This window comes from Solanum lycopersicum, chromosome 3 (assembly GCF_036512215.1).
Source record: "Solanum lycopersicum chromosome 3, SLM_r2.1".
NCBI lineage: Eukaryota > Viridiplantae > Streptophyta > Magnoliopsida > Solanales > Solanaceae > Solanum > Solanum lycopersicum.
The window spans coordinates 65384504-65408909 of NC_090802.1; the positions used below are offsets into that span (position 1 = coordinate 65384504).

The 24406-nt window shown below is 31.5% G+C and overlaps 3 protein-coding genes and 1 long non-coding RNA gene across 7 annotated transcripts; 2 read left to right on the plus strand and 2 right to left on the minus strand.

Annotated features, from left to right (window-relative positions):
• The first annotated feature begins 1041 nt into the window (after positions 1-1041).
• Positions 1042-5837, plus strand: LOC101253069 (boron transporter 4). Of its 2 annotated transcripts, none has more exons than XM_010320279.4 (14): positions 1042-1282; positions 1840-1948; positions 2262-2344; positions 2447-2639; positions 2732-2870; positions 3094-3259; positions 3348-3514; positions 3595-3768; positions 3871-3966; positions 4068-4184; positions 4334-4662; positions 4989-5268; positions 5364-5498; positions 5606-5837. In XM_010320279.4, the coding sequence occupies exons 2-14, from the start codon at positions 1842-1844 to the stop codon at positions 5639-5641; spliced, it is 2022 nt and encodes a 673-aa protein (XP_010318581.1). In that variant the 5' UTR covers positions 1042-1282; positions 1840-1841; the 3' UTR covers positions 5642-5837. The 2 variants fall into 2 exon arrangements, with proteins under 2 accessions (XP_010318581.1, XP_069151488.1); XM_069295387.1 differs by lacking the exon at positions 1042-1282 and adding an exon at positions 1473-1699.
• Positions 5838-6147: 310 nt separating this feature from the next.
• LOC101263599 (protein AGENET DOMAIN (AGD)-CONTAINING P1-like) lies at positions 6148-6651 on the minus strand. Its single transcript, XM_004236363.3, has one exon. It carries the CDS (start codon positions 6649-6651, stop codon positions 6148-6150), a length of 504 nt encoding a protein of 167 aa, XP_004236411.1.
• Positions 6652-12498: 5847 nt separating this feature from the next.
• LOC101252763 (BIIDXI-like protein At5g11420) lies at positions 12499-15708 on the plus strand. Its single transcript, XM_004235669.5, has 3 exons — positions 12499-12635; positions 14291-14806; positions 14922-15708. Exons 1-3 carry the CDS (start codon positions 12557-12559, stop codon positions 15446-15448), a joined length of 1122 nt encoding a protein of 373 aa, XP_004235717.1. The 5' UTR covers positions 12499-12556; the 3' UTR covers positions 15449-15708.
• Positions 13911-17595, minus strand: LOC104646551 (uncharacterized). 3 transcript variants are annotated; one of them, XR_011220180.1, is made up of 4 exons: positions 17470-17595; positions 16074-16411; positions 15515-15667; positions 13911-15404 (listed from the first exon to the last, which is right to left on the minus strand). It is a non-coding gene; the product is annotated as an uncharacterized lncRNA (long non-coding RNA). The 3 variants fall into 3 exon arrangements; XR_740647.4 differs by having other exon boundaries at positions 16074-16447; XR_740648.4 differs by having other exon boundaries at positions 16074-16438; positions 17470-17587.
• Between the last annotated feature and the right edge of the window lie 6811 nt (positions 17596-24406).

Consider the following 24406-nt stretch of genomic DNA (forward strand, 5'->3'; position numbering starts at 1 on the left):
ATATTTAGAAGGCTCTAGAATTTATAACCAGCCAATCATATATTCAAATAACATTTTCTTTACACAGCTTCAATTTATATACTTATAAATAAAAAATAGTATAGTATTTATCATTCAACGTGATCCAAATGTCATGGTGGTCTTGTCACTGAAAAATTGTAGTAATACTTCAACATTATTTATACATATATACCTTAAAAAATACTATGTAATGAGTATGATTTTTTTAATGTTTTCACAAACCTGAGCTATGTTTCACATGACCTATTATCACTGATTCACGAGTTAATTTTTGAGATTCACCCACGTATCAGAGCATTAATTGCCATTAAAGCCCAAAACTAGCTTCTTCTTGTGTACGTTAGTCTCTAACTCCAAGCTACTTAAAGCATGGTAAAATAGTCTCCGCTGTCACCTTAATCATTGGCTATGATATTAATTGTTCGGTTAATATTATATTAAATTATCTTTAGTGGCAAGTAATTAAATTTTAAAATATATATTACTAGCGGCAATTAATACTATTTGTATGTATGTTCCAAAAGACTGTATTGATATTGAATCTAATGACACTTAACTAATATCGGTTATAATTTTATCACTCTTTATTAATTTGTCTATTTATTACCGCAAAAAATAATTTTATTGTAATAATAAGTCAATTCAAAGATACTGTGAATACGATATTATCTTATTTGACCAAAACCTGTAAGATTTTTTTCTAGTATATCTAAACATTATATATAGATTCTTTTATCTTTTCAGCTATGTATCAGTTTTAGACTTACACCGTAACATATTGTTGAGTTTCTTAATACATATGGATGGACAAGGTTCCATACATTTACATGCCTTGTGTTGTTATGCAGATGACCATGATTTTGCAGAATTTTTGTCCTCGGGCAGTGAAATCGGATCAAACAATTACATTAGATTAAAGAAATAAATAACAGTCTTAAATCTGTGAAATCATAAAATAATTAGCTCAGATCGTCATGTCTGACCTTTGAAATATGTACCACTATAATTTTTTATTTTGTTCTAAACTAATGTAATTGTCTTCTTCTAAGAGACGTGGCCAGCTAGCCAATTGATACATAGATTTTCTGTCCTAGAAAAGCTCAGGCACAAGAGTACAAGTTTTGATTAGGTGCAAGTAACAAATCCTGGCTAGCCTATATAACAACTTTGTTTTAGTTCTCACAAATATAAGTCTCTTGAAGAACTTATATGCCCTATATAATTTCAAGCTATTTTCTTGAGAAAGTGAGACAAATATAAGGTAATTAATGGTTCTTTCATATGGCATCAACTCATCGTTTATACTGTTTGGTGCAAAGAAAAATGTTTTCCTCTGAAAAATAAGTGACATTTTTTCGTGTGAGTTTGATACATAAGCAGAAAATATGATCGAAAATTGAGAATGCATTGAATCCTGCATAGAACTACAAATTATTGAGATACATACCCCTAGGACACTTATTCATCTTGTTCTGCTAATTTCCTTTTGTATACACATTTTCAACAATGGTAAGAACATAAATGTTGAACTTGTCTAACTTAATTTGTTAGTTGAGCATAAGGATTGAATCCATCAAATTTAAATTCTGGTCCGAAACAACAAAAGCAAGTCTTTTGTGAAGAACAAGATTATTTAATGCATGTTGCGTCTTCGATTCTTGTAGAGAACTAGAGTTAAGTAAGTAATACATGCCCTGTATAGTGTTAAAAAATACCATGATAAATGAATACTACTAAAAGTGTGTAGTAACAGTTCAAAAATTATACAGTTTTTGTATTTTGATTCATGAATAATTATAGTTTTTTGTGATACACCAGATATGAAGAGTCGTCTTGGAGTTCCATTCAAAGGCATTTCAGAGGATATTCGAGGACGAGTATCTTGCTACAAGCAGGATTGGATTGCTGGAATTAGATCCGGGATAGGGTAACATAAATTTTCTTGGCATAATACATGGATAGTCATCTTAATTTGGCCTCAACTGTCAGTTAAACACTCGCAACTTTGAGAATACACATCTCAACTCGTCCCTGATGCTGACATGGCACATAAATTTTGGAGGTGTGTAGATGAATCATTTGTAAGTTGGAGTGTTCAACTAACAAAGTGGAGACAAATTGAGGTGTTTAGATGTGCATCATCAAAGTTGGAGTGTTTACTTGCCAGTTTAGGTCAAGTTAATGTAAACGATTATGTTCTTTGAATGTAATCTAACTGCTACTTTGTATGTATATGCCAGGATATTAGCTCCAACTACCTACATATTTTTTGCATCTGCTCTACCAGTGATAGCTTTTGGAGAACAATTGAGCAGAGAAACAGGTTCTTTTACATTTCAAACTTTTGATGAAAGCATTCTAAAGGTAATCGGATGCATTTGTGATCATTAGTTTTCGTATTATATAAATTGAATTTGTATTTTAGATGGGAGCCTCAGCACTGTGGAAACTTTAGCTTCTACAGCAATTTGTGGTATCATTCACTCGATACTCGGGGGCCAACCACTTATGATACTAGGAGTTGCAGAACCTACTATTATTATGTACAGTTACTTGTACAAGTTTGCTAAAGGTAGAGAAGATTTAGGACAGACCCTTTACTTGGCTTGGGCCGGATGGTATGTTAGAATATGTTCGATTTTCATATAAGTTTGTTTGATGATAGATGATGTACATGATTTCTCATGTCTGAGATGAAATCTTTCTGCAGGGTGTGTGTCTGGACAGCTCTCATGTTGTTTCTTCTAGCAATATTCAATGCCTGTTCTGTCATAAGTAAATTTACAAGGATTGCTGGGGAAACTTTTGGAATGCTTATCGCTGTGCTTTTCATTCAAGAAGCAATTAAGGTACACTTTAGCTGCAGAAACAAGAATTCATTTGATAGTAGTTATGGGTAACTCAGCTTCAAACTCTGTACGTATTTGTGTTACAGAACTCATTCTCTATGTACAAATAATCCTTATCAATAACCTAGTAAGCAAAACATAATTGTGATCCTGCCTCTGCATCTTTTGGTGACATCTGAAGGAAGGCTTGATCAGAATGAATTTTTTTATTGTAACTTTGTAGGGATTGGTAAGTGAGTTCAGCATCCCTAAAGCTGAGGACCCAAGTTCGGAGAAATATCAATTTCATTGGCTTTACATGAACGGACTACTTGGAATCATATTCACCTTTGGTCTTCTCTACACAGCCTTAAAGAGCAGGAAAGCAAGGTCATGGTGGTACGGCACAGGTTTGTAGTCCAAACATTTTGATGGTGTCGATATGTTGTCACTTGATCAAAGTACATGTCTCACAACTTCCTTTTTACATTAAATCAGGCTGGATGAGAAGCTTCATCGCTGACTATGGAGTTCCTTTAATGGTTCTCATGTGGTCATCTCTGTCATTTATCGTGCCAAGCAATGTTCCGTCTGGAGTTCCTAGAACTCTCTATAGTCCCCTTCCTTGGGAATCTGCATCTTTATATCACTGGACTGTAATGAAGGTGTGAAAAACTGGTGAAATGTTTCTTCTTTAATTAGTTAATGAGAAATGTTGAGCTTTAAATGTATACATAAACTGCAGGACATGGTGAAGGTTCCTCCAGTATACATTTTTGCTGCCATAATACCAGCTGTGATGATAGCCGGACTCTACTTCTTCGATCACAGTGTTGCTTCGCAGATGGCACAACAAAAAGAGTTCAATTTAAAGAATCCTTCTGCTTATCATTATGATATCTTACTCTTGGGATTTATGGTATGTTATCCTATCATGTCTAGATTTCAACTTTTTCTACTTATATATGTCGATGTTTCTACGATCAAGACCAATGACAAGGGTTGATACTTCTGTCGACAGACTTTGCTATGTGGTTTACTTGGATTGCCTCCTTCAAATGGTGTTCTGCCACAGTCCCCAATGCATACTAAAAGTTTGGCTATTCTTAAGAAACAGGTAAATATAATTTACTGGTCGATGATTGTTGCAAAACTTATTACTATGTTGCCTCTGGTGCTGCTACATGGAATTCTAAACACTTGTGTATTGCTAATCAGCTGATTCGGAAGAAGATGGTTGAAAGTGCAAAAGAGAGTATCAGGCAAAAAGCTAGCAACTCTGAAATCTATGGCAACATGCAAGCTGTATTCATTGAGATAGATAGTTCTCCTATTGTAAGTCCATCTTATTAGTTTCTTTAGCACTTCCAAAAGATAAATCTAAACTCTGAATCAAACCATCGAAACTGAACATCTTATGTGTCGTTATGGAGATATCTAGAGTAATATTGAGCTTTATAAAACCGAACTTTCTTGGTACGCAGAGTGCAGTAGCTAAAGAGTTGGAACACTTGAAAGAGGCAATAATGAAATGTGAAAGTGATAATGCAAATGACGAAAAGTCTAGTGGTATATTTGATCCTGAGAAGTACATTGATGCTTACTTGCCCGTTCGAGTAAATGAACAAAGAGTCAGCAATCTATTGCAGTCACTACTGGTAGCAGCATCAGCGGGTGCTATGCCAGTGATAAAAAAGATACCAACTTCAGTTCTTTGGGGATATTTCGCCTACATGGCTATTGACAGCCTTCCAGGAAATCAGCTGTGGGAAAGAATGCTGCTTCTATTCATATCCCCTGGCAGGAGATTTAAGTAAGTTACATCATTGGCATAGGATCATTGAAGTTATTAAGTTAATAGATCATCAAGCCTTGTTCCTTTTGACTAGCATTTACATATGGGACTCTTACCCATCCAGTCACTCCCTTTCACGCTCAGTCCCAATTGGAGCGTGGACTGGGAGCCCAAACAGGGATAAACCTTGCTTTGATACCATGTAAAGATATGACACTTGGGTTGAATTCGGCCAAGTGCCATATCTTTACACAGTACAGCCACCAGCTTTTACAAATTCGATCTCAAATTAATATACGCAAACATGTGACTTGTTCAACTAACCAGAATGATCATGATTGCAGGGTCCTTGAAGGGGTTCATGCATCTTTTGTGGAATCAGTACCATTCAGATGCATTGCAATCTTCACAATATTCCAATTTGTGTACTTACTTGTTGTCTTTGGAGTTACTTGGATTCCTATAGCTGGCATTCTCTTCCCCTTGCCATTTTTTCTCCTCATAAGCATAAGACAACATTTGCTTCCCAAATTTTTACACCCTCGTCATTTACAAGAGCTTGATGCAGCCGAATATGAGGAAATAGCTGGTGCTCCACAACGCGCACTTAGCTTCTCTTTCAGGGTAATCATAACATTGTCATTATTCTACTCCATTTTTAATTTCTTTCATTAGTCAAGTCCATAACGCGCACTTAGCTAATCAAATAATGTGATTAGGAAACGGAGATAACTCTTCCTAGAACTGAAGGCGAGATAGAAATTTGTGATGCTGAGATTTTGGATGAACTTACAACAAGCAGAGGAGAGTTCAAAGTCCGGACTATTAGCTTTAGTGAGGATAAGCGCCCACAGGTACCTCTTGACAATTCATTTCACAATTACTAGTACTAATGCTCAATATTATAAAAAAATTGTTAAAGTCTTAGTTGTTGACGGATGTTATTGATGCCTATTTGCAGGTTATTTATCCAACTGCAGACACAGAATCTGAGTGAACAATATTTACATGGCTCTAGAGTGTATTGAATCTTAGAGTTGGTATTTGTATGTATCCATACATGTAGAATGTATAACACTACAAATTGTAGGTCTAGTTAGTACTCTACTATGATATAAGATATGTACTTTATACAAGTATTTTACAATTGTAAGCAAACGTCGTGTTGAAAATGTAAAAACTGTTTGAAACAAGATTGTTTTTATTCCAGGATTCGAACCCGAAACCTTAAACAGGATGTACTATGTTTCACTCTGCTGAACTTCTGCAAGGTTGCTTCAACTAAATTACAGTATAATTAGAAGATAAAACTGTAATGAAACCATTTTTAAGTATGATTTAGTGATATAAGATAAAAGAATTTGAAAGATAAATTCTGATGTTCGTTTTTAAGAACCTTAAATAGAAAAGATCTAGATAATTACTACAATAATGACTCTGCTACTAATTGAAAATTTTCAATACATCGAAACTAAAATAATTACATGACATTAAATCTTGAGTTTAGTTTGAAGAAATCCAATTGCCCTTATTCCATTCTTGATGAAACCTCAAGAGATGAGGAGGATATGCAACATTCTCCCCAGTAGTAGGAAAATAAACCTTGTAATTTTCTTCATGTCTTCCAGAGATAAACCCGATCCACCATCCATCATTATCGAACACATCAACTATATCGTACATATGAATATCTTCAGGCACTAATAACGTTTCGTGTTTAGGTGGTACAGGACGGATCTCAGAAGCATTGACAATTTCCACTAGTAAATCAGACTTATCGTCGTTTACTAAATTCTTGTATCGAACTCTATAGAGAGAATTTCCGATTGGAGAAACTATAGTCGCGGTATAATATGCACCAATGTAACCCCATTCTTGACTTGCAACTTCAACTTGATCACCCCTTTGAAACAATTTTGTTGTGTCTTGTGTCTTGAATGCCAATTTCTTAATTCTTGCCTTTAAGTTGTCAATGAAGCAGTGAGATTTCTCAAAATTGGATGCCATAATTGTGATTAACAGAGAGAAAAAAAAAGAGATTGATTTGTTTAGTTGAATGATGAAAACTAATGAGGCGTTACTAATGAATTTATAGGAGAAAAAAAAATTGATTTCCTCAAGTGATTAGGAATTGGAAATACGGTTCTGTTTATTTTGTTTCTATAATTTGTCAGTGCGCGTTTTTTTATTTAAGAAACTGTAAAAAATAATTTGTGCAAATAATACTAATGTTTTGCCTAATTTGTTCAACTTCCCTAAACAACGGTTGTAATAGGCCCATGTAAGTGGAGTTATGGGCGGTAGATTTAGAACTTTATAGTACATTCTACGTGGACCAAACTGAAAATATTTTAGGAGAAACTATTTAATTTCAAAAACATTTCAACTATATTATAAATATTTTCTCTAATTTGAAATAATTATGTATTGTTTTACTAATTAAAAATTGCATATTAGATACATCCAGAGACATTTTGTAATCAGGTACACTATGAAATACAAATATGTAGAGAAAGAAATGAGGGACACAGGAGAGAGAGGCGAGCAAGAGAGGATAGAAGTGAGTGAGAGAGTCAGTGTAGTCTAGATATATATAAATCAACTTGAACACATTGTATTTTGAATAGATTACACCTATTTTGAACTTAATATTTACTAGATACACGTAATTTGGATGCGTCAAGTATAAATCTAATACAAATAGTAATTTTTAAAACTCATAAGAAGGCACACTAAAAACAGCGTAATTTGTATTGTTTGTGCAATATTTTATTTATTAGATTTCAAAGTATTTGTTGTTTACTGATCAGATATATAATGCACTTAATTGAAAGGAAAATTGTATATAATAGCAAACTAATAACCTAAAAAAATGGAGTAGCTAGGGTTTGATTTAATTGTGCTCCATAGCAAACGTTGGCCAAAATTTGCCAGGTGCCTCTCTCCTTAAAGTCTCGCTCGCTACTCTCTCATTCTCGCCTCTCTCGCTTTATACACAGAAGTGTATAATTTCTATTTCTGTTTTGTATAAAGCGAGAGAAAATTGTATATACACATGCAAAAACATATATCTTTGTGTTATACACTTAATTATACAATTTACAAACATTTTACTTCAAATATTGTAGAGAAAAAGGCCAACGAATTATACAATTGTGAATTATACAATTGCAGTGAAATACAATTTTCTCTAGTTTTATACAACAGAAGTGTATATATTGTGTTTCTGTTTTTGTATAAAGCGAGAAAAACATATATCTTCTTGCTATACACTTATAATTATGCAATATACATACATTTTAATTCGATTCAACTATATACAAAACAAATTATACAATTGCAGCGATAGGCCAGCGAATTATACAATTTAGGCCAGCGAATTATACAATTGTATATGTATAGCAAATTATACAGTTTTATGTTTGCTATGGAGCGCAATTATGCAAAGTTTGCTATAGCATATAAATATGAATTTTTTGTTTGCTATACGTGAAAGTTGCCCTTAATTGAAAGCATTACCTTAAACATGTTTTGGGTAATTCTTTCTAAATTTCTAATGTTTTGGTTGCATGATTATATTGGGCTTTTGCAGATCTCAAAAGTTGATCTATTATTTGGGCCGCTTCCCGCAATTTCATAGAGCCCAATAATGAATAGCGGGGTGGCAACTAACTTCATAAATGTACATTAGTTTCATTTTACATTTATTTTTAGTTTGATGGGACACATGATTTAAGCTTTACATATAAATATGTGATTTGGAATCATAATTTTCAAATCTTACATTCTCCCAAAAGCATTGGGGATTTCAAATCATGATTTCAGAAAAAATTAGTAGAACTTTACCATCAGTGTATATTTTGAAAAATAAGTCCATTATTTTTTATTTTACGAAAAGAAAGATTCATACTCACTAATCTATAAAGAGATTGTTTGAAGAAAGACAAAGAAGAATAACTAGTTATTACTATTATTGAATGTTGACAAGTGTTTTTTTATATAAAATTGTTCATATTTAAGAGCTTGTAATTACAAGATATATATTTATTAGAGAAACACAGAGTTATATGATTATTGATGTGATGCCTTAGGATATTTCGATATCTTAATTATGAAGTATGATTTGTTCATTTAGTAAGATCATGTATGAATTATCGAAATTTTACTAGTCTTCACAATTTTCGTTTATATATATATATATATATATATATATATATATATATATATATATATATATATAAAGACAACTTAAAGAAATTCAAATTACAAGTCCAAGTTAACAAAACTTTAACTCTATATCATTTGATCTAATATCATGATTCCATATTATATATTTAAACGGAGCTCAAGTATTATTCACAAAGGACTATTAAATAAAAAATACTCGTTGGATTTTGTAGTTTTAATTTTTAAGTTATTCCTATAAGGTAGTGTCATCAAGTGTAAAGTGAAAGTATTTAATAAAAAAACTTAATATAAAAAGATACAATTCAAATAGAACTGATACTTTTATATAGATTTCATGTTTCAAATTACCTATACTTGCATATAGATTGTACATTTCAAATTATGTACTCCAGTAGTATTCGCAAGTGAATATGTTATATGACAACGATGACACTCCCTCCATTTCAATGTATATATCCTTATTTTTATTTCACATGCATTAAGAAATTAAATTTACTATTTTACTTTTTTTAGAATTATTTTTTAAGTCAATTTTTCAATCTATGAATATAAATTTATTTATTTGACCAATGAACATGAATTATTCACTCAATTTTTCTATGTTGATCAAGTATATATTTTCAATGCTAATAATTCATCAGATTAAAAAGACAAAATATTATGAACGAAAAAAAAGTAAGCAAACATCTCCTGCGCATTGACTTCAACAATATTGTCCTAATTTAAGGTGCTTCTTTTGTTTGAGATTTGAATAGACAAAACAGAACAACGTTTCATCCCTGAATTTCTTGCAAAATGCCCTACATGACAAAATTTTAAGTTCTAAGTCCTGTCATACTTACTAAAGATGGAAAATTGCTTACATACTTAATACTACACATCTATGCCCACCTTTCTTATTTTGTAATAACCGCGCTATTTTAAGCTTGCTAACATATATTTTAATTGATTCTACAAGATACTTGATATTACAGGCAAATTGAATCTTATAGATTTGACATTTTTATTTTTCTTAAGTAATTGGTTTAAAATTAATAAATTATACATATTAGTGGGCTCTCTAGTCAATCTCATAAGCCATACTTTAACTCTGTTTTGAGCTATATTTTACCGATATAAGTATAAATTAACTCTATTTATGAAATTTAAATTAAAAATTACTTAATTTTATGTTTAATCTTTGTTCAAATTTAAATTTGAAATATCATAATTCTCGATCGCGCCACCTAACTCCTTTGTGTAATCATCAATTGCACATGTCTTGGAGATTAAACATTTTTCGATTATTGCCGACCAAAACTAAGTGTCATTTTGAAGGGAGAGACAGGGAGACAAATAATTAATTAAGATAATTGAAATCACTAATTGGACGTTAATCATGTTATAACAACATTGGAAGTGGGGGCGCTGAGGGCCGGGGAAGGTTGTTCTCCTATCAAAATTTGGAATTAGCATGATTCTAATAGTATAAAAATAATTAATGATTTGACCTAATTTATTTCAAAGATAATATATGATATAATAATCGCACAAATATCATACAAACAAATCAATAATCATTCATCATCTATCGATGTGAAAACTCAATGACTATGCATCAATCACAATAAAATGACTTTACTATATAAATTTTTATTAATTATATTTATCATTAAAATTTATGATAAATTTATTATTGGAAAAAGAAAAAATATTTGTCAATTTCTAAATAATCTCAATCACAACCTTCAGTTCTTTAAATGAGCATGGTGAATATGTTATGGTACTAGACAAATCTCCTACTATATAATAATCCACAAATCACATAAAAATTATTTATATAACAACTTTTAAATGTAATATTTATTTTTTTTTTTTATTTTTTATTTTTTATTTTTTTTAATAGCGTCATGAAAAATGGTGATACGAGGCGAATAATTCTAAAAATATTCAATCCGGAGGCTGCACATGGGTTTTGCCTCAGTATCAGATCTTAAATGTCACGTCCCTTGTTATGTTCTCTGATTGCCACGTCCATTGTAAACAGTTATTTTATTTTATTTTTTTTTAAAAAAATGAGTATAAATCCGTGAATAATGGGAAGAGAAAAATAGTAATTTTTTTTGTTGAAATTCAAATTATGTTACCCAAGTAGAATGTGAATTTTGACTGACATTGCAATCCCAATTCTATCATCAAATATATAATACTCAGTTCTGTGTTTTAGTATCATTATTTTTTGTAGCATATATAGAATGGTAATAGGTAGTGAAAGATTGTAATATTGATTATAGTATGTGCTTAGTATTTTACTCTTTTTTCTTTTTATTTTTAGTTTTTTTGTGATTCGAACTCACAATTTTTGAATTGAAAATAAAGAATACTTACTATTTGAGTAACTCTCTTTCGCCTAGTATTTTACTCTCTTCATTTTCATTATTACTTATTTTATTTATTTATTTTACTAGGTTCCAGCTGCCACAAGCCATGTGCTCAAGGTAGGATGCCATCTTTGAGGTCCTTTGTATCCTTCTGTAATTCATCAGCTTCGTTTGCAATATTGCCATTACAACACTATTTCATTATATCATCTTTTTTCATGAAAAAATTGTAAATAAAATATATGAGACTTCTGTAGCGTCATTTTATTCAAATAGAAATACGATATCATAAATACTCTATCCAAATTTAATAAACAAAAAAAAATCATGATTCAGAACCTTGTATATTAATAATTTCTGTCTACTTGTAGGAGAAACATAAGATACCAACACTTTATAGAGTCAATAATTTTGCAATCAAAATATGATAAAATTTAATTTCAATCAAGTGAAAGTCGGTATGTAAAGGGGTAATGTTACTTGGACGGGAATTTTATGAATTTACTATTACATTAAAAAAGCAAAAGAAGAATTAAAATGCCAAGGGTACCCTCTAGGTGACCATCAGATAAGACTCTAGTTCCGTAATACTCCTTTCATTTTTCTTAATTCATCTGGATTTAATTGATATCAAATTTTAAAAACTAAAAGTTATTTTTAGATTTTGTGATCTTAAAAAAATATATATATAGAATATATTGAAATGATTCTTTTTATCTTGTGTAATAACCATGTTATATAAGAATTGTTAAAAGAGAAAATAAATAAATAAATTGAAACGAGAAATGTACGAATAAATTAAAGGTAAAATAAAATTATATATAAGCGCGCAACAATAATAGTAGTATCACTTAATTCAAGATATTCCATTTGCCTAAGATCAAATCACGGCTGTCATTAAACGTGCAAGATGCTTGACCAAAAAATTATCTCCCTAGATTGCTTTCAGCTTAAATCAAACATTATTGGACATCTTATTGTTATTTAAATGAAAGAATTTTATAATTAAAAATATTAACGGAAATCAGAAACCTTTATACCTTCATAATATAATATATTCCTTTAAAAAAAAATGAATAGAGACATAATATATTCCAACATTTTACGATTATTAAGGATATTGATTAGTTTTATTTAATTAATTTATGTTTTTCTTAATTGTCTTTGTTCCTCAGCATGGGAAGTGCACGTGCAATCTGTTAGCTTCCTTGGACCTGCTACGAAATAGCAACATGCTGGTGGCAGATACTGTAAATTCTTCCAATCTAAAGGGCCATTTAACTAACAGAAATTCATAAAAGGCAGTCGAGCATATGTGAATTTTCATCAGACATATCCTTTTTCCTCTCTTTTTTTCAAAGTATATGAAAATGAAGAAAATGGGAATACTGAATATAGTGCTGCTCTTTGCCACCATAAATGTTGCTTTATCTGTACAAGACGGTATGTTTTTACTTTAACTTGATAGTAAGAAATTATATTTTGAAAATAGGAAGAAAAAGAATCCCGTTTAATATAAGCTGAGTAACCTCTTTAACATACTAGTGAGATGGTAAAAACAAATATTGCTATGTATGATAAAAAAATTTTGAATCCCTTGTTCACTAATTTATATTCCTGTCACTGTGTGTTTGAAGTATTTGTTACATGCAAATTTGCTTGCATTTCTTCATTTACTCGCTTATTAGTCGTTTGGACTTTTGTGTTTGCTAAACTTTAGGTGTGAGCTAAGTTCTATAGCCATGAGAAAATCTTAAGCCATTCATTCAGAAAAAAGTCTATTCAATTCTGAATCAACTTATGATCTACTGTAAAAATGAGTGGCATATATATAGTTGAGCTGTCTATTAGAAGATCTATGGTAAAAGCTTGTACGAAGAAGAAAAGAATAGTATGATGGGTGGTGAAATTTAAATAAATAAACATGGACCATCCTACTTACTTTAAAGTCAATTTTCTATGGACAATCCTACTTACTTCAAAGATAAGATAGATGTAGGGGTTATATATTCATACGAGGTACTGTTTTCGTGAATAAGTTTCAGCTCTTTGCACATGAATCTTTAAGAGGATTGGGGCAATAACTGCTCCAGAATTGGGAATCGGAATAATAACTGCTCTAGAGGATTGGGGCAATAAATTTTTCTCATTTTACCATTACTATTTACTCTTATGTATTTTTTATATTGTAAGCAAGTTTGTGGAATTCCAAAAATATTTCTTCAAGGAGTAAATTGGTAAACCCGTCCTTTTTATTTACCATGTCTTAAGAGCATGTAAATAAAAAAGTCTAACTAGAATGGAATAGAGAGAGTACCTATTTAATATAGCTTCTTGATTACATAAAAATTTCAAATATTACTTATCTAAATAGGGATAAATAGGAAAGATTTGTATTAAAAGTGAATTATGCAATATATATGTATTAAATTTTATATTATATGTGTTTTATAAACTGTTCTCTGTAATATGAATTAAAATTGTATTATAAATATATTAAAAGTGATTAAGTGGAAAAATTGTTATTACTATAAATGATAAATATTTTCTTAATAGGGTATATTTATGTAAGTTTCCCTTATTTAATTAGAAGATCCGAGCCTTGCCAGTTGCTACCGATCTCCCGACACCAAGTTGTCACATCAATATTCTCTACCCCACTTTCGATTTTTTTCAACATAAAAAATAGTATTCTAATTGATATGCAGTAGCCCAAGCTGAAAAACATAGCTGGTAAGCTTTACCAATTTAGGTTTATTCCTCATTCAAGCCATGTTACATGAAGTTAATAGGGCACAAAAATGAGAAAACAAAAGTACCTAATGATCTGCTCTTACTTTGTTCACGTGATTACTGAAACACGACATGTGATGTGATCATCCAATGGCAATTAACGACCTAGCAAGGTCTACTTGATATGTTAAAGAACATTTGATGATATAATCTTAAACTTATATACACAGGTAACACAAAAAAATTCACATATTAGTGTAGCTATACCTGCTGTAATAGGTCATTTATCATGTCTTGCAAGTTATAAATCCACACTTACTTGAAATTGGTTATATATGTAACCTTTCGACCTTGTGATTGATCAGGATTATTGCCTAATGGAAACTTCGAGCAAGGTCCAAAAGCATCACAAATGAAGGGCACAAAAGTGACAGACCCACACGCAATACCTCACTGGGAAATATCAGGCTATGTAGAATACATTAGATCAGGACAAACACAAGGTGATATGTTGCTTCCCGTGCCTGAAGGAGCTTTCGCTGTTAGGCTTGGGGAAGACGCCTCCATCAAGACCAGAGTCACGAATGTCACTAGTGGGTCTTTCTACTCTCTGTCTTTCAACTTTGCTAGGACTTGTGCTCAAGAAGAGAAACTCAATGTGTCGGTGTCGCCTAACACTGAACCTAATGACTGGGGAATGCTTCCTATGCAGACTATGTATAGTAGTGATGGTTGGGACTCCTATTCATGGGGTTTCTTGGCTCAAGCTAATGAGATTGAAATCACTTTACACAATCCAGCAGTTGAGAAGGACCCAGCTTGTGGCCCACTCATTGATTTCATCGCTCTCAAAGCTCTAAAAAACCCACATAGACAAAGAGGTAATTTCCCCTCCTCTCTCGTCAATGTGCATTTAAGTTGGAGGGCCATGTAAAACTTTTATACTATGTGTCTAAAAGTTAAACTTTAAATTCTAATGCATAAAATTGAAAGTAGGCAACATGTTGAAGAACGGAAACTTTGAAGAGGGTCCATATATCTTCCCCAACACAAGCTGGGGTGTTCTAATTCCTCCAAACATCGAGGATGATCACTCACCTTTGCCTGGATGGATGATTGAATCTCTCAAGGCAGTAAAATACATTGATGCTGAACACTTCACCGTGCCAGAGGGCAAACGCGCCATCGAGCTTGTGGCTGGAAGAGAAAGCGCAATAGCACAAATAGTGAGGACTCAAAAGGGAAAAGTGTATGACCTTATGTTCTCAGTTGGAGATGCAAGCAATTCCTGCCAAGGGTCTATGCTTATAGAGGCATTTGCTGGAAAGATCACTTTGCGAGTCCCCTATGAATCTGCAGGTAAAGGAGGATTCAAACGGGCCAAGCTTCGGTTCACCGCAGTAACTGAGCGCACCAGAGTCAGGTTCTTGAGCACATACTACCACATGAAGAATGATCATTCTGGCTCCTTGTGTGGTCCTGTGGTTGATGATATGAGATTAGTTGGGGTTCGCCATCCATAAATTACATAGATCAATTAATTACTAGTAATATAGAAGCTTTGATGGTTATTACTTAATTTGCATCACCTTTTCTTTTCTTCTTACAGCATTGCTTATGCGAGGGAATCAGTTATTATTCCATGTAATGTTTGCTATAGCAGAGATGATCCTTTCTCCATATTGCAAAAGAAATTAGAAGGTTTAAATCATTTAGTCTTCGGTTTCATATCTTACATGTACCTACAAAATTTCAAGAAATCAAATAAAATTACCTTCATGAATCTGCTCCCGCTGTCAATATTAAATTAGATCAATCAAAACTCTATCTTCCTTATTTTCTAATATACAGGTAATTCAAACTGGCAAACTCTATCATAGACTCCAAAGAAGAGACGACTCCAAACAAATCATTGCCACATACTTAACAAAGTACAGTTAAAATATCAAGCAACGGGTGCACACATTTTTCCTTATGCTTTATCCATTCTAAACTGCTATTCCAGTCTGATATATGTGGTCTGATAATGCAAGTTAATTCAAATTTCTTTTCTTATTGATATGTTCAGCCATCTAAAACTGAAACTCACTTGATCTGGTCCAAAATTCACTAAGAGAAGAAATTGAAGTACTTGTTTCTATAGATTACCTAAGTCATAAGACGTAGATCAGGAGGATAGGCTCCGTCATTATCAAAGCCGGAAGCTGCTTCATTAGCATAAGGCTGTGGAACTCGATCCACTCAGTTTTCCAGGTCGAGTGAACATCTAACCTTCATCATTAGCCTCATCGTCAATTTCTGCCACCATGGCCTTAGTTTCTTCTTCAATTCCCCAATGCATATGCCATTTCAACAAGATAACAACAGAAATTAGCGACTCTCAGTGGAAATATCCATGCTCTTGGTGACCATGACGCATCCTATCCCGTTTAAGCAATGTTTGCAAAGCTACTAAGCCCAAGGACTCCAGCACCTATAAGGCTATACTGCAAATGCTCTGAAAGTCTTTAAGCCTGGTAGATCTAAGAAAGGATATAGGTTTACGCTCTCTAAAAAATCATAGAACAATCTAGTTGGGCCATGCATATTTCAATAGCAATATAATTTGCAAAGCAGCAATGCCAATTTAAAGGACAACAACAGCACTACCTAAGTAGAAGCCAGAACTATCACGCTGCTTTAAATGATGAATGGAATGTACACTCTCTATATATTAGCAACACAATAGCACTTACTCTTCTTAACAAGCTACTCCTGCTACGTATCTAAAGGGATTACTAAAATTTTGAATTTGAAAAAAAAAGAAAAGATAAATCTCATTCAAATTTCAAACTGAGCTTCCTATATATGTGTCATAGTACTAATCCAAGGAAGGAGATATTCAAAAAAATCAAACAAGGATCCTCACCATTTCACTCTTAGGAAGGGAATAGAAATTTTTCGATTTATCTAGTTAGAACGTATAGTTTAAAAACTCTGTAGCCACACGGCCAAAACAATCCAACAATATACACATGTTAATGGTGATTAAACATTTAATGACTCTGAACCAGAACAATGCAGAGCTAGTTTTTATATAATTTAGACACTCAAGCATTATTCCCTCGATAAAAAGAAAAATATAACAAACAATTGATTAAAACCTGTTACAGCGACAACAATTACATCTTAACATTAAACTAGTTGGATTAGCTATTTGAAAATTCAATATGCATATTGCTCTAATTGGACATCTTCCATTCAATATCTTGTAGGAACAAATTAGTCGTCTAGCACTACATAATCTCATTTTCTACTAACAAAAAGTATTACTGATTTCGATATGCATTTAGCCTACTGAGCGAAGTGTTCAGTTTGCAAAATAACTGCATACGAACATCGACCGGAAAAATTTACAATGAACTGAAACAATTCATTTTGACGAGAAGCAAAAATTATAAGCTAAACTTCCGAGACATGGAAACAAACTACTTTTGGAAAGTTGCGATTTCGAGAATCACCGGGAAAATGAAAAAATATAAAGGCTGAATGGCGGTCAGTTTACCGTGTTCCAAAGCTGAAGTCGTCTCTCCGGCATGTTGCTTCGGCAGCTACAGAGTTGATCCATCCAAATCCTTGACTGAAAAATAAAGAGAATCAAACCATTCAAGTTTTGCCTAAAGTGAAACCTGGACTCTCTATTCAGACTCGGGTCAATTTAATAGCCCGCGAAGTCCTTAAACATGGGCCGAATGGTTACACTCGGTCCAATTGTTATGTGTCCATGAACTATTTATATTAAAGACCATCCCAATTCCAACCAAACCTATGGGCCTTGCAACATTTTCATATGGCTAATTTACGCAATTTATAGTTATTATTTAAATTTTGTCTATATTTTAAATATCATTCAATTAAAATGACTTTCAACATTTTCTCATACAAATTTAAATTATTATTATAATAACTTGCCATATTTTTTTTTTAAAAAAAGATCATTTACAAAAGAACCATCACAAGTAAATTTTTAAATAATTAATGTAACTTTGTAATCTCATATTATTAATCTATACTATTTATTAAGAAATATTTTCAACAATTCACCCATTAATAATCGGAAATTAGTTTCCGCACAAGCTAAGATGACTTCCAGCCTTTAAAGCATTACTTTCTCTATTTCAAAATATTTATAGTATTTGTTTTACACCTTCCATAAGAGAACATTAATTATAACGAATTAGGAAATGTATTTGAATTTATATGAATATACCCTTCTGAATCTGTCTCGCTCAAATTCAATGGTAATTTATTAAAAGTATAGAAAGAAGTGATAAGGCACAATATTGTGTCTTTAAAACGTCAACTCCTATAGCTACATACGCAACTTTTGCTTTCCGACTCCAAAAAATGCCAAAGGGGAAAGTATCTATAGATCAAAGTTTGTGGAAATACTGCTCCACTTTTGACAATTTGGGGTATGGTTTCTCATATAAAATCCCCACTATGTGACCCCTATTTTAATCATAACGAATTGGAAAAGAAAAAGAACTTTTTATTGCTGTTTCAAAATATGTATATATAGCAAATATAAAAGATAATAACAATTAAAAAAAAAGTCATACTAAAATACTACTCAATAGCATGTTCAAGGATAAAAAGTGGGCTTCCCGGAAACGCGGGGACTAAAGGGAATAATAACACGCAATATTTGACATTCCAAATTCCAAACCACTTACATTCCTTCTTTTTGTCCCTCTACCTCTTTTCTCGTTTCGATATTCATTTTAAAATTTGATTAAAGTTTAAATTCACATAAATATATTTAATATATCGTTTCATAAGGAAAAAGATTACACGCTGACAAGAAACTAGATGAAAAAATGTTTATCTGTATTTCGAAGCAACCTTTAATAGTTTTTGTGTTAAATCGCCATAAAATATTTCTTATTAATTCTTGTCAACAAGGGACAATTGAGTCTTTTGTGGACTGTTATTAATTGGTTACACCCTTTCAAATTCTATTTGACCCTATGATTAGGTCAAATTCATCCCCTAAGGCTAAAAAAAAAAAAACATCCACCAAATTCAATTATTTAATTATTTGACAAATATAATATTGATGCTTTCACAAAGATTTTCCATTAACTTATAATTTCCACGCTCCTTAGAATAATTGATTAATCAGTTTAATCAAATTTGCACTGTTTTAATTATTTTATTTTTATCCGTGAAAACAGATATCTTTAGTATACGTATCTAGAAAAAGTATTTTAATTTAGTCCGTGAAGTGAATTATCTTTATTAACGTACGTATCTAAACAAGTGAAATTATAGCATAGACAAGAAATGAACATCAATATTAATTTATTGCTTCATGCAAAATTACAAACTAATTGAGAAATTTAAAACTATTTAAATTCTCCAGGCCAGAAGACACGGCCTAAAATAAAGAGACATTACAGCAAGGATGGTTTACATGAGACAAAACATTCAGATATACAGCAGCTTTCTTTGCATTTTTTCTTTTAATTATCAAATTTTCTGCCTAGAAATAAGTAAAAGGGTCCTAAATGTAAAAGATTTTAAAATATTTTTTTAGAAAAATAAATACTTTTAGACATCTTGAGAAAGGTGATAATTAAAAGGCAACATAGAAATTGGGACAACATGATGCAAAAACAAAGTTGTTACCCTGGTCGGTAGAAACAGACAAATATTCCAACTTTATTCCAAATTTTTAAATTTTTTAACAATAACCTTACCCTTAACGTTATTAAATTTTTAATTGTTGTGTTAATTTAATTTTTTTCGTTGTTTGATTTCTCACGTACACTCCTATAGGTTATCCATGCTGTCCTTTGTTATGTTCTTGTTGGTTTGTGGCCAACATGCATAATAATTTTCACTTAATAATGCTATAGTGCATTAGTAGGGTTATTACTTTTTATGAGGATTCCACCGTGCGCGTTCAGTTCAGATTGAATTCTGTAATTAAGATTTTAATGTAAGTTTCGAACATCGAATAAGAAAAAAATAAAGTGACAAATGATTTTCAAAAAAATTTAATTGTGCATATTCTTGACTAGTTTGTACCTGAAATATTACTTGTTTGATAAATTGAAATTCCTGGATTTTCTAGAAATTTTTTATAGTCTGCACGTCTCGTCAAGTACAGCTGTAGAATGTGTTAGGTTATTAGGTTGAGCTCCCAGCTTTCTCCTGCTCATATGAAAGGAACAAGCACTATATTCTTTACATGCCTAATTAACGTATGTTTTGCGTCTCATACACATCATGTGTGTCATTCTTTCACTAAAGTAATTCCACCGTCGCGGGATAATACGATGAAATAGATAGAATTCTGATAATTTCGAATCTGAAAAATGAAATATTATAAGTAGAATGTACATTCCAATCTACATATTTTGTCGAATTTAATAACTTTCATTTAGATCATATATTTTATCTTAATAACTTAATTATATATTGTACATACAACAAATCATAAATCTAAAATCCACTGGACTAGAATTCCAAATCTATATATTTTATATTCTAGCTTTGCCTATAAAAACTTCCCCCCTGCTTATAGATATATATGGAGTTATAAATTTAAATTAATCAATAATGATATTATACTTAGCGAAATCTCAAAAGTGTATCTCGAGAGGATACTGTACCCCCCAAAAAGGGATAACTTGGTCCAATTTACACATATGTCACCCCAAAATAACGTTAATGATGCAAGTGACAATATATAAAGTTCACATTGTTTTAACTTGTACGTATTATTGTCAATGTGTTTTTAGTTAAATTTCATAGACACACGTTAAGTTAATAAAAAATAACACAACGTATTCCTATACACAACATGTTTTATGTGTTTTTTTTTTTAATTTTTCGTTTATCAAGTAAGCAACCCAACAATTTTAATTGTTGCAATAACTATTCTATTGAACTAGATTCATCTTCTTCCGCATTTTACTTTTTTTTTTGGTATGAAAAGATATTGCATATATTAGTTTAATTTTAGAATAGGGAACATTGATCATTGGCCTGTCGAAACTTAGTGGGTCAGAGTTACAAAAAGAAAAGGTGGAAATTGGCAGATACAAAACTAGAGATCGACCAAGTCCTATGCTATTTTTAACGTTGTTTTTACAAATTGAACTCAAAGTAACAACTGTTTCCTTGCAAGGTCTCAATTTAGAAAAAGTACCCAAAAAGAGCAAATAGGTATAGTTTTCACATGTTTAATGTAGTAACCACTTCCATTTGACAAAGGTGACATCTCCAAATGCTTAGAAATTAGCATGTGACATCACATTCCAAAACAACGTATTGACGGTCCAAAATTTGAATAGGCTCAGGTCAAACCAACAGAGGAGGAATTGCTACTTATTACATTGTCTACAACTCACTTTCATGTATTATATGCATTGTTTCATTTCCACTCAACACAATTGCATATTAATTAGAATTTGAAAATGTAGAGAAACCACAATTTTATTCATTGAATTATATTTATTATGTCTTAAATAATCTTAGAGTACTTAAGTTAAGTTATTAATTAAGTGAATTATTTGCTACGATAAGGGTTGATTTCTTAAATCGTTGGTCACTCTAATATCTCAAAAAGTTATCAATTTTCTTCTTGATTTCAATTAATTTGTACAAAAAGAGTTACTTTAAGTATGACATGTTGAGTTGAATAACTATATGAAAAATCAACTAATGACTGGACTCGTTGGATTGGGTGGTTTTTCTTAGCACCCATTGTGATCACCTCTGTACCCCAAAAGAGATATGACGTAATATTATGTACTGAACCTATAGTTTTGTCATTTATCAGTCGTGACTAACTTTTACTATGATCACTCATAACCTAATTATTAAAACTATTAATCTTATGATGAAACAAGAATTATCTTTGTATTTCTTGAGCAATATAATATACGATCCCAACAAGTAACAACTTCTTTTGAATGGTAATTCATTCGAAGCATTAAAGTGGCTTTAATAGATTATATCTCAATTTAGTCATCTTTTAACAAACTCTACCAAAAGATAGGGAAAAAGGAGAAATAATCTCTTCTCTCCCAATCTTGCCATATACTATTATCTTATTAGTTGAAAGGATCTAATCTCCAACTACTAGTAGTACTAGTACTAGAAAGAAACCAAAAGGAAGATACATAGTTCGTTAGGGAAGTATAGAATAGTTATGAGATGTAGGAGATAAAAAGAACATTATGGAGAGTTGGACCAATGAGAAGTAAATGGACCCAACATGGCTTGCTACTACCAAGACAAGATTAAGGGAAACGTTATAGAGTGGGACACCTATGCTTTGTTACAATCAAGGCATATCCCCCCCGCTAACATCGAGTGCTAATTAAAAAAAATACAGCCTTTTTTTTCTTTTCCATGTGCCCAAATTTATGTGCAAACTTCCAAAACCAAAAACCCATTCTTCCTCCCAACCAAATTAATCACTATGAATGCATTTAAATTAATCGAAAAACAACTTGACATTAAGTTTTTGAGATCATGTTAGTACATTTAGTTGAGATTAATTATGTTTTGATCATATCATGTTTGTACATTTAGTGTAGGTCTTATACGTTATCTAGATACTTTAATTAGTCCTATTTGAAATTTATCGCGGTAGAAAATATGTAGAACAATAACATATTTAGTGCAATGTAACTTTGTAGATATGACGTATGAAGAGGATAGAGTATGCATATGCAATCTTATTATTATCTAGCTTATTAAGATAGAAAAGTTATTTTTAATAGACTTTAGATTGAGTAAATCATTTTAAAGAAGTTTGAAAAAGGTATGCAAAGTTAGAAATAACAACAAGAATGAAATGATGTGATATAGAAAGCAATACCATTAATTTAGAAAGGAAAAAAATGATAATAATAAAATAATATGATAACCGCTACGTAAGCAACACATGTGGTAACAAAAAATTGAAGAACGAAATAGTAGGAGAATTGTGTTGATACTAAGTATTATTGTTGCGGGTTTCAAATGAGATTAAATGTAATAATTGATCAATCAAAATTAATTGGAATTGATACTCGTAATAATTGTAGTTTCCTGTGAGGCTTATTAAATGAAATAATTGATCAATGAAAATTATTTAGAATGGATACACGTAATAATTGTAGTTTCCTGTGAGACTTAATTATTATAGACAAATTTAGAATTTGAAGTTCTTATGTTTCTAAAATAATCTCAAATTAATTCATATTAATAATTAAATTTATATAACAAAATAAAAAATTAAGCAAAAGCTATTAAATTCCCGAAAATTCGTTCGTGAAAGAGTTTAATCCGCCCCTGAGGCTTATTACTTATAGCAGCATTGGCTCTATGGATTTTGGGGAGACAGGGAAGAAAAGAGGGTGTGTTGCCTCAAACGTAAAAAAGGGGAGAAAAAAACATAATGTCACTGGAATTCATGGTTTCTTCGATGTTCGGAGCTCATATTGAATTTTTGATCAAATTTGGATCGTACATCGCAGAGTCCATTAAAGAGTAACGCTTCAAATAAGATTTTCTTTATATATTTCGGACTTAAACTCAAAATTTTTGATTAATGATGAAACAATTTTACCACTACACCAAAACCCATATTGGTGAAAGATTTATTTATCCACGTGAAACTTTGGTATATATATCCACATGAATGGTCCCGCATTTTGACTATAAATTTGATATTACCTCCATGTAACCCCACACTATACCATCCAAATTCCAAATTATATAAAAGTTGATAAATTACAAGTGAAAGTGAACTGTATAGTAGTAGTAGATGTCAGTTGCTTTTGCGTGCATAAATGCAAGTGATATCTCTTTTGATCAATAATTGTGATAGCTAGTATTAGTAGTATATTTTTCTTGTTTACGGTACTTGAAACATTGCCTTCTATTATATTCTAGGAACAGGGTTCAAAACCTTTTAATTAATTAGGTAGGTAAAGAATTTATTCGAGGGATTATTTTTTATTGGTGATCAATAATATATGTGGGGGATAATAAGTTAGGTCTAAAGTCATCGTAATAGTTTGAATGAAATGAAAATGATTGAGAGATATATATGTGGAGTACCCCCTAGTTACTAATTGAGTTATATTTCGTATATATCTATTGTCTATATATATCCTTTTTGATCATATATTTTTATTAAAAAAATGAAATGATTCATAAAAAGTTGTTTACTGTGTTACTAGCACGCATAAGGATGAAGAATCACATGATCTTTCTGAAAATGCGGAACGTAACCCCCTATTGGAACTAGGGTCAATGCGTGCCCCTTGTTAACATTGCTTAAATTTGGGATTACATCCTAAATTTGTTAAAACGACTTAGACTGAATTTGAACAGTTTTGATCTATTACTCAATGTTTTCACAAAAGTTAATTGAGTTGAATTTGTTCTTACTTTAACCAAATTTGATTTTCTCATAAACTAGTTAACTATCACGT